Source organism: Hemitrygon akajei, chromosome 9 (assembly GCF_048418815.1).
Source record: "Hemitrygon akajei chromosome 9, sHemAka1.3, whole genome shotgun sequence".
In the NCBI taxonomy this organism is placed as follows: Eukaryota; Metazoa; Chordata; class Chondrichthyes; order Myliobatiformes; family Dasyatidae; genus Hemitrygon; species Hemitrygon akajei.
Window position 1 is genome coordinate 128315991 of NC_133132.1, and position 10444 is coordinate 128326434.

Consider the following 10444-nt stretch of genomic DNA (forward strand, 5'->3'; position numbering starts at 1 on the left):
TCCCCGCCTGACAAATTGCAATGATCTAGAGCTGGGTTGAACCGAGTAGATCCGGGAGTGCTGAGCATTCTCATTCACACACTCTGTAAGTCAATGAAGTCGATTGGCGGTTCCTCTTCCTGTACCTGCTTACTCTCCCATGACAACTACTCCTGTGGACAGTTCAGGTTGCAAACAATTCCCAGGAGCGGAACCCTGCCATAACCTGGGAATTGTCTGTAGTAGAATATTCAGAAATGCTTGCTCCAAGTAATTAGGTTTTCGATCAAAACAAAAGGATCAAGGGTAACATATTATCTGAAAATACTGAAATAAAAGAAAATTACAAAGAAATAAATAGGGTTGAACTAAATTTGTGAAATGGCAAATGAAATGATTCAGAAACAGGTAAATGCTAACGCGGGAAGACATGGAGTGCCAAGTATATTCCAGTAAGAAAAAGAAATGTGATGCCTTGAAGATGGTGGCACGACGCAGCTTGCAGCAGCAGCCACTCTGGAGCTGATTTGTTAAGCGGGGGTGCCGTGCGCAATCCTAAACTGATGAAAAACAGACGTGGGAGCTCGGAGCACCATCTGGAAATCTCCAGGAAGGCCCTCTTTGTTGCTGCTGCTGCTGTGAGGTCCGGGTCTCTGCTGAGAAGAACAAGCCCCCACTCCTCGGGGTCACATTGCCGATGGCTGTTGGCGGGGCCGTCTTAATACGCTCGGCAGAGGATGGTGCTCAGAGAAGCTGTGCCAGAGGGGATGGTCGGAGGCTCAGAGGTTCGACGGACTCGGAGTCTGCTGTGGTCAGGTCGCTTTCATTGTGCGCTGCGTCTGCGAGGTTGAGTCGGGTGGTGCCGTGGAAATCCATAGTGGGGGTATTCCCTTCTGCTGCCGGCGTGGGATGGTGAGTCTATAGGGACCCTGAAGACTTGTGGAAACTGTGTGGTGGTTTCTTTCGAACATCTTTTAACATCTTTGGACTATTTTTCCTGTGCCCATGGTCTGTTATTTTTATCAATTATGCTATTGTTTGCACTGTTGTAACTATGTGGTTTTGTGCAGGTCTTGTAGCTTTAGTTTTTGGTCTTGTTTTGTCTGGTGGAGTTGGAGCTCCTTTCCGGGGAACGCGCTAGATGGTAGCGCGATATTAATACGCAGCAGCCTCTCCGGACTCTGGATTGGGGATTGCCAAACGTTATGTGGATTTTCTGGTGTAGTCTGTTTTGTCATGTGCCTTTGTGATATCATTCTGGGGGAACGTTGTCTCATTTTTTAACTGCATTGCAGTCGTGGTTTCTAAATGACAATAAACTGAATCTGAATCTGAAGGCTGAAACTTCATGACTGAGAGGTCAATTTATTCAATTTGAAGCTAACACTTTATAGGACAGAATATAAAGGAAAACATGTCAATAATACTATTATAAAGGAAATAGCTAGATTGGCTAAGCACAAGTATATAAGAAACATAAGCAAGACTGAGCCAATTGGCCTTTTGAGTATGATCACTATTCAGTAAAATGTTACTGATCAGACTTGTCCTCAACATGATTTTCCCACCCCTTCCCCATGTTCCCTGAACTATGGTAGTTGAAACGTCTGTGCATCTTCTCACTGAATATATACAACTTGCTGGGGTAAGAAAATTCCAGAGAATTTATTATTTTTTCAGAAAAGAAATTCCTCTTCATCTCTAAAAGGGGAACACCTTCTGATAGCATTCAATCAACCTGCTCGACTTCTCTTCATACATCACCCCATCGTCCCCCAAAACACTTCATGAGCTTTGCTACATTCTCCCCAATACAAGCACATCTCTCTGCAAATATTGAGACCCAAATAGTGTGCAGCACTCTAGATTTCAACAGTTTTATTAAAACCATACTTTTAAATTCCATAAACCTTGAAATAAAGTCCTATATTTCATTACCTCCCTAATTACTTTCTGTACCTACATACTAGCTCTTTGTGATCCATGCACAAGTATCCACTTCCCTTTGTACCACAACACTTATGCTGCATCCTTCCTTCCTTATATTTTTCCACATTATATTCCATTGCCCCCTGATTTGACCTATCCATGCTCCTTTAAAGCCTCTTAATACTCTTAAACTGCTGCTAAGTTAACATATTTCATGTCACATGCTGGTGATAATAAACCTGATTCTGATTCTGATCAAATGAAAGAAAATGTAAAGTTAGTAAGTGATTTTGAAGGTCTGCTGGTAGTGGAAACCAGAGTGACAGTGGAAAAATATTGTTTATTTGCAATAAAATTTTATGATTATAATTTGGATGACAGGGTGCAGAGTTAAAATTGCCTTTCATGCTTCTTTCAAAAGCTTTGCTTCTTAGCATAGATGAATATTAAAAGCTACTGAGAATAAGAAATTCAAAGAATAACAAGTTAAGACTAGTTGCTGAAATAAAGAAAGCAGGCAATAGAAATGTGAAACACCAAATGTCCTGTCTTTGTGTTGTACATTTCTTTGTCTGTTTAAGGTTGTAAGTAGTCAAATTACATTTAGGATTTTGACTGCAGTAGAATGTGAGGTTTAATACAAATGACATACAATTCTGTAGTGGTGATTTAAATAGGTATAACAGAGGTAGTAAGGAAATCTCTGGCATTGGTCTGTTTAAATTAATATAATAGAAACTTCAGGAAGGAATGGTAAAACAACAAGACTGGATCTTTAAAACTCCTTGATAGGCAATATTGATAAATATATTACTATTGGTTGTTAACATGGAAGTATTAGAATATCAGAGGGTTGGGCTTCGCTGAGCAGAAAGGTTTTCTTTCATCTCAGCTTTCCTTTTGTTCTGACTGAGATGGCAAGAGTGAACAAAAATTGAATAGCATTTTTATCATGATGAAGTTTCAGAGTATGCTTCATATTTATGTGTTTGCTATGAATAACCTTTTTGGAGAAATGCTATACAAGGTTTCTAGACAAAATATTTAACTTTCCAAGTTAATGTGAGAAGAAAGAATGCTAATAGTGAAGTCTATATTATCCAGTTCAGACATATTTATTGCCTGGCCTGCTGAGTTCCTCCAGCATTTTGTTTGCGTTGCTTGGATTTTCAGCATCTGCAGATTTTCTCCTGTTTGAGATTGAAATATGTGATCCTTGTTTTTTTATATTATTGATGTCAACATAATCTATGCTTCCTTATAAATACATATTATTTCTTAAATAGTAGTTTTGATCTTCAACAAATTACTCAAACATGTTAGGCATGTTATTGAGAGGTGAGAATAGATTGTGTGCTAAGTGAAGAGCCTGAAGTTATTCTGCATTTTAAAACCCAACACTTTCACTCTTTGAACTTGCCTTCTCAGCTGTGAATCCACAAGCTGTCACTTCTCCACTCACTATATAAAACCTTCTACTGATGCTTTTGGTCATTTATTCTGCAAACTCAAACGAGAGGCTACAGTCTTCAGAATCTACAATGGACAATCTTCTGAAAACTCTGCTGGAATTGGATGATGGTGTGGGACTCATTAATATGGATACGATTTCTGACATCAGCTGGAAATTTGAAGAGGACAAGTTTGAACCTAACCAGGTTCCATCACATCACAGTTTCTTACCAGCATCATCCTTTGAATTATTCTCTCCTACTCCATCTCATCGCCCAGAGACGAAAAACGGTGTACCTGTGGGCGCTCACTTCATGCAGTCCTCGCCACAAATATGGGCCACTGATTCGAAGGGAACACCATCCCGGAGGCTCCAAGAACTGCCCAAAGCAAAGATGTCAGGTAAACGCCGGATGAAAGCGAGCGAGAGAGAAAAACTGAGAATGAGGAGGCTTGCTCATGCTCTTCACACACTGCGGAGTTTTCTGCCACCCATTTACAGCCAAGGAGGCCAAACTCTCACCAAAATCCAGACTTTACACTGTGCCATCCAGTACATTTCTGAGCTTTCCATGTTACTAGCACAAGGAAGACATAATAATCCAGGACATGGCATGTGAAATGACTGAGTTATAAGAAGTGCTTTTTATACAAATGGACTAAGAATGATTATTTACTGTAAATTTTCACTAGTTTTGTTCTAAATTTATCTGTAACTGGCTAACTTGTATGAATCCTTGAGTATTAATAGAGCACACTTAATAATGTGCTCTTCTCTTTGTGTGTACATAGATTTCATAATTATAGCAAGAGAGACAAATGTATTTTCCAAAAATTTTAAGATTTTTAAAACAAATTCTAACTGACTATAGTTTATGATTGCAATGCTTATTTTTTCATGGCATAAGCAATAAATGCTGAAGCGAAGGACTTTGTCGTGTCTTTTATATTCACTGAAAGATCTATTTTTCAGTTTTGTAATATAATATGAGATTACAATTTCAAAGGGAATCCAGTAACTAACAAGCCTGTTATATGTGCCCATAACTCTTTGGAAGTGTAAAAGAAAATGAGGGATTGAGAAAAGCTTACTGGATGCTCAGTTTCTTAAATAGAGGCATTAAGTTTTGCAAGTTACAGTTCCCAAGGAGAAATTGGATTGTGTAGAAGGAGAGAGAGTTTAAAAGAGGCAAGCAGGGGCAGTCTACATATTTTGTGTGCCATGGTCCCCAAGGGGACATCAGATTGCATAGAGGGAGAGAAAGTTTTAAAAAAGTGAATGGGCATTTGGCATATTTTATGTACCACAGTTTCCGAGCAGACATCGCATTATGTAGAGGGAGAGAGAGTTTAAGGGAAGCAAGCAGGGGCAGTCGGCACATTTTTCACACCACAGTTCCCAAGGAGAGATCGGATTGTGCATATTAATGCACCTAACAAGGGCCAATAAAAAGAAGTTAGTTTTAAGCGAAGTGGCCATTGTGTGAATGGGCCAGTGTTAGAATGGGAAGTTGAGGCTTTGGCTCATCAAGGCTTCACAAGGCTGTAGGTAGATATTTTTCCTGCTAATTATTCTTTCTTTCATTCTTTGTGCACATTTAGAGCAGTGACAAAGCCAGACAAGATACTGAAAAGCTCCTCCTGTGGGTTGTGGGATTGCAAAGAGACTGCCAGTGTGCCTGAAAACTGAACCGGTAGGAAGGGCATCCAGCTGCAGCTTTTAACAGAGTTGGAGCTGGAAATGAATGAGCTCTGGATCGTTCAGGATGCTGCTGGGTTGATAGACAGGACAAACAGGGAGGTAAGACAGGACACCAAGGTGCGGATTTAGGTAACTGGGTGATCGTCAAGAGGGGAAAGGGGATTGGTAGCCAGTGCAGAGTAACGCCGTGGCCATTTCCCTCAACTGCTTTGGATATTGTTGGGGGAATGACCCAGCATAGGAAAGCCACAATGGTCAGGTCTCTGCCACTGAGTCTGGCTCTGTGGCTCAGAGGGGAAGCGGACAGAAGAAGATTCATTGGTTAGGGGAACAGAAAGGAAATTCTGTGGATAAGAATCACAGATTCCCGGATGGTATGTTGCATCTTGGGGGCCAGGGTCAGGGACATCTTGGATCAAGTCCACAGCATTCTCAACTGGGAGGGTGAGCAACCAGAGGTTGAGGTGCACGTCGGCACCAATGGCATGTGTCGGAGAGGAAACAAGGTCCTGAAAAGTGAGTTCAGGGAGTTAGGTGCTAAGTCAAGGGACAGGACCTCCAGGGTTGTAATCGCAGGATTGTTACTTGTGCCACGTGCTAGTGAGGCCAGAAATAGAAATATCATACAGTTTAGCACGTGGTTAAGGAGATGGTGGAGGAGGGAGAGTTTCCTCAATGCTACCTGCCCCTTCATCTATCTTCATATCATTTGCAAACTCGGCTATAAAGCCACCAATACCATCATTCAAATTGCTGACATATAACATGAAAAGAAGTGGTCCTAACACTGACCACTATGAAACACTGCTATTCACTAGCAGCCAACCAGAAAAGGCTCCCTTTATTCCCATTCTTTGACTCCTGCCATTCAGTCAATCCATTATCCATGCTATGGTATTCCTGTAATATCATAGGCTCTTATCTTGTTAAGCAGTCTCATGTGTGGCATCTTTGAAAAGCCTTCTAAAAATCTAAGTACACAACATCCACCAATGCTCATTTGTCTATCCTGCTTATTATTTCTTCATATAATTCAGAGGTCAGGTCAATTTCCTTTCTTTTGCCTCTGTCCCCATTTCAAGAATGGAGCAAATTTTTAGCCTCCAGAACTATGACAGAATCTAGTGATTCTTGAAAGATCTGCCACAACCAAGGGTTCTTCTGTGGGGTCTACTCACCTGTGTAGGTGGGCTGCAGAACAGGTTCAACAAAAAAATATGGTAGTCTTCTTTCCTGGGTAAGGACAAAGGTAAGCAGGGAGAAATATTGACAAGACCATAAGACAGGAGCAGAAATAGGCCATTTGGCCCATCGAGAGTGTTCTGCAATTCGATCATGTCTGATCCTTTTTCCCCCTCCTCAGCCCCATTCTCCAGCCTTCTCCCTGTAACCTTTGATGCTGTGTTCAGTCAAGAACATATCAATCTTTGCCTTAAATACACCCAATGAACTGGTCTCCACAGCTGCCTACGGTAACAAATTCCATAAATTTGCCACCCTCTGGCTAAAGAAATTTCTCTATATCTCTGTTTTGAAAGGGTGCCTCTCTATCCTGAGGCTGTGCACTCTTGTTCTAGACTTCCCTATCATGGGAAGCATCCTTTCCACATCTACTCTGTCTAGGACTTTGAAAATTCAAAAGGTTTCAGTGAGATCCCCCCTCATCCTTTTAAATTTCGGCGAGTACAGACACAGAGACATCAAACTTTCCTTTCATTCCCGGAATCATCCTTGTGAACTTCCACTAGAGCTTCTCCAATGCCAACACAACTTTTCTTAGATGAGGAGCCTAAAACTGTCCACAATACTCAAGGTGAGGCCTCATGAGTGCCTTATAAAGCCTCAAAATCACGTCCTTACTCTTGTACTGAATGCTAACATGGCATTTGCCTTCCTCAAAACTGGCTCAACCTGCAAGTTAACCTTTAGAGTGTTCTGCACAAGGACTCCCAAGTCCCTTTGTATCACAGATTTTTGGATTTTTTCCCACTTAGAAAATAGTCTGCACATTTATTTCTTCTGCCAAACTGCATGACCATGCATTTTCCAACATTGTATTTCATTTGCCACTTGCCCATTACTAATCTGTCTAAGTCCTTCTGCATCATACCATTTCCTGAGTATTACCTGCCCCTCCACCAATCATCGTATCATCTGCAAACTTGGCAGTAAAGCCATCTGTTCCATAAACAAAGCTATTGATATACAGCATAAAAAAAAGCGGTCCCAATACCAACCCCCATGGAACACCATTAGTCACTGGCAGCCAACCAGAAAGGGTCCTTTTATTCCCATTCACTGCCTCCTACCAATCAGCCAATGCTCTAATCATGTTAGTAAATGTTCTATAATACCATGGGCTCTTAACTTGGTAAGCAGCCTCATGTGTGGCACTTTGTCAAAGTCCAAATATACAACATCAACTACATCCCCTTTATCTATCATACTTATAATCTCCTCAAAGAATTCCAACAGGTTCATCAGGCAAGATTTTCTCTTAAGGAAACCATGCTGATTTTGTCCTATCTTTTACTGTGTCACTAAGTACTCCATAACCTCATCCTTAACAATTGACTCCAACATCTTCCCAACCACTGAGATCAGGCTAACTGGTCTATAATTTCCTTTCTGCTACCTTACTCTTTTCATAAACAGTGAAGTGACATTTGCAATTTTCCAGTCCTCTGGCACCAGAGTCCAAGGATTTTTGATAGTTCATTACTAATGCCTCCACAATCTCTACCACTTCCTCTTTCAGAACCCGAGTGTGCAGTTCATCTAGTTCACGTGACTCTTAGGTCTTTCAGTTTTTTTTAGCAACTTCTCTATCGTAATAGTAACTGCACTCACATCTCTGTCTTCACACATTACAACGTCTGGCACACTGCTGATGTCTTCCACAGTGAAGACTGATGAAAAGTACTCATTTAGTTCATCTGCCATCTCCTTGTTCCCCATTATTATTACTCGAGCCTCATTTTCTAATGATTGTATACACCTCTTGTATTTTTTTTATTTTTTACATACTTGAAAAAGTTTTTACTATCCTTTTTGATGTTGTTTGCAAACTTGCTTTCATATTTCATCTTTTCCTTCCTAATAATTATTTATTTGCTCTCTGTAAGTCTTTAAAAGCTTCCCAATCCTCCATTTCCCCCCGCTGATTTTTGCATTGTTGTATACCCTCTCTTTAGCTTTTATCTTAACCTTGACTTCCCTTGTCAGCCATAGTTGTACTATTTTGCCATTTCAATATTTCTTTGAAATACATCTGTCCTGCATCTTCCTCATTTTTCCCAGAAACTCACACCATTGCAGCTCTACTGCCATTCCTGCTAGCATCTCCTTCCAATTTACTTTGGTCAACTCTTCTCTCATACTACTATAATTTCCTTACTCCACTGAAATCCTACTATGTCAGATTTCACTTTCTCCCTATCAGATCTCAAGTTCAACTCAATCATATTATGATCACTACCGAAGGGTTCTTTTACCTTAAATTCTCTCATCGTCGCCAGTTCATTACATAACACTCAGTCCAGTATAGCTGACCCCCAGTAGGCTCAATGACAAGCTGCTCAAAAAAAAAATCTCATAGGAATTCAATAAACTCACTCCTTTGAGATCTATTACTAACCTGATTTTCCCAATTGATCTGCATGTTAAAATCTCCCATGACCATAATAACATTGCCTTTTTGACATGCCTTTTCTATTTCCTGTTGTAATTTGTGGTCCACATCCCAGCTACAGTTGGGAGGGCTGTATATAACTGCTATCAGGGTCCTTTTACCCTTGCAGTTTCATAACTCAACCCCCAAGGATTCAACATCTTCCGATCCTATGTCACACCTTTCTACCGATTTGATGCCATTTTTTTGCCAGTAGAGACAGACTATCCCCTCTACCTACCTTTTTATCCCTCCAATACAGCGTGTAACCTTGGATATTCAGCTCTCAACTACAACCATCCTTCAGCCATGATTCAGTGATGGCCACAATATCATACCCAACTATCTGTAAAAGTGCAACAAGATCATCCATCATATTTCCTATAATCCATATATTGAGATGTAACGTTTTCAGCACTGTTTTTTCTACCCTTTTTGATTCTGCATCCCTAACGCACTAATACTCACTCAACTGGTTGCAATTTAATCTTATCCTCTGTCTGCTCCTCCTGACACTCTGACTGCATGCTATCTTTGCTTTTTTACCATTGTCCTATCTAGAGTCCCTTCACTCCAATTCCCACCCCCCGCCAAATTAGTTTATACCCTCCCCAACAGCTCTAACAAACCTGCCTGCAAGAATATTGGTCCCCCTTGGGTTCATGTGCAACCTATCACTTTTGTACAGGTCATACCTGCCCCAGCAGAGATCACAATGCTCCAAGATCTTGAAGCCCTGCCCTCTGCATCAGTTTCTCAGACACGCATTTATCTGCCAAATCATCCTGTTTCTATCCTCACTGGCACCTAGCACAGGTAGCAATCCAGAAATTACTGCCCTGGAGGACCAGCTTCTCAGCTTTCTGCCTAACTCTCTAAATTCTCTCTTCACAACCTCTTCACTTTTCCTTCCTATGTCATTGGTACTAGTACGTACCAAGACATCTGGCTGCTTTCCTTCCCCCTTGAAAAAGCTGTGGACGCAATCCAAGACATCCCCGACTCTGGCTATACCATCTGGGTGTGCCCTTCACATCCACAGAATCTCCTGTCTGTTCCTCTGACTATTGAGTCCCCTATCACTACTGCTCCTCTTCTCCCTCTTTCCCTTCTGTACCACTGACCTATGCCAGTAACCTGGTCTGGTCTCCATGGCATTCCCCTGGGTGGTCATCCCCCACAACAGTATCCAGAACGGTATACTCATTATTGAGGGGAATGGTGACAAGGGTATTTGGCATCCTCTTTGATATTCATGGCTAGCTTACCTTCATATTTATCTTTTCCCTCCTTGTTGCATTTTCAAGTTGCTTTCTATTTGTTTTCTCAATCCTCTAACTTCCCATGACTTTTTTTACTCTATTATATGCCCTCTCATTTGCTTTTGTGTTGTCTTTAACTTCCCTTGTCAGCTACAATTGCATCATTCTGCCTTGAGAATACCTCTTCAAGGCAGAATGACACAATTCTCATTTGCTCGCCTGAAACTCCAGCCATTGCTGTTCTGCCATCATCCCTGCTAGTGTACCCTTCCAATCAACTTTGGCCAGTTCCTCTCTCGAGCCTCTGTGATTCCCTTTACTCCAATGTAATACTGATACATCTGACTTTAGCTTCTCCCTCTCAAATTGCAGGATGAATTCCATCATCTTATGGTCATTGTCTCCTAATGTTCCTTTACCTTAAGCTTTCTAATCCAATTTGGTTCAATA

At 41.1% G+C, this 10444-nt stretch overlaps 1 protein-coding gene across 1 annotated transcript; it reads left to right on the plus strand.

Annotated features, from left to right (window-relative positions):
- Positions 1–3449: 3449 nt before the first annotated feature.
- Positions 3450–3980, plus strand: msgn1 (mesogenin 1). The gene has a single exon (XM_073055365.1). It carries the CDS (start codon positions 3450–3452, stop codon positions 3978–3980), a length of 531 nt encoding a protein of 176 aa, XP_072911466.1.
- Positions 3981–10444: the final 6464 nt, after the last annotated feature.

Coding starts and splice junctions, on each gene's coding strand:
- msgn1 (XM_073055365.1), top strand. CDS start 3,450: ATGGACAATCTTCTGAAAACTCTGCTGGAATTGGATGATGGTGTGGGA.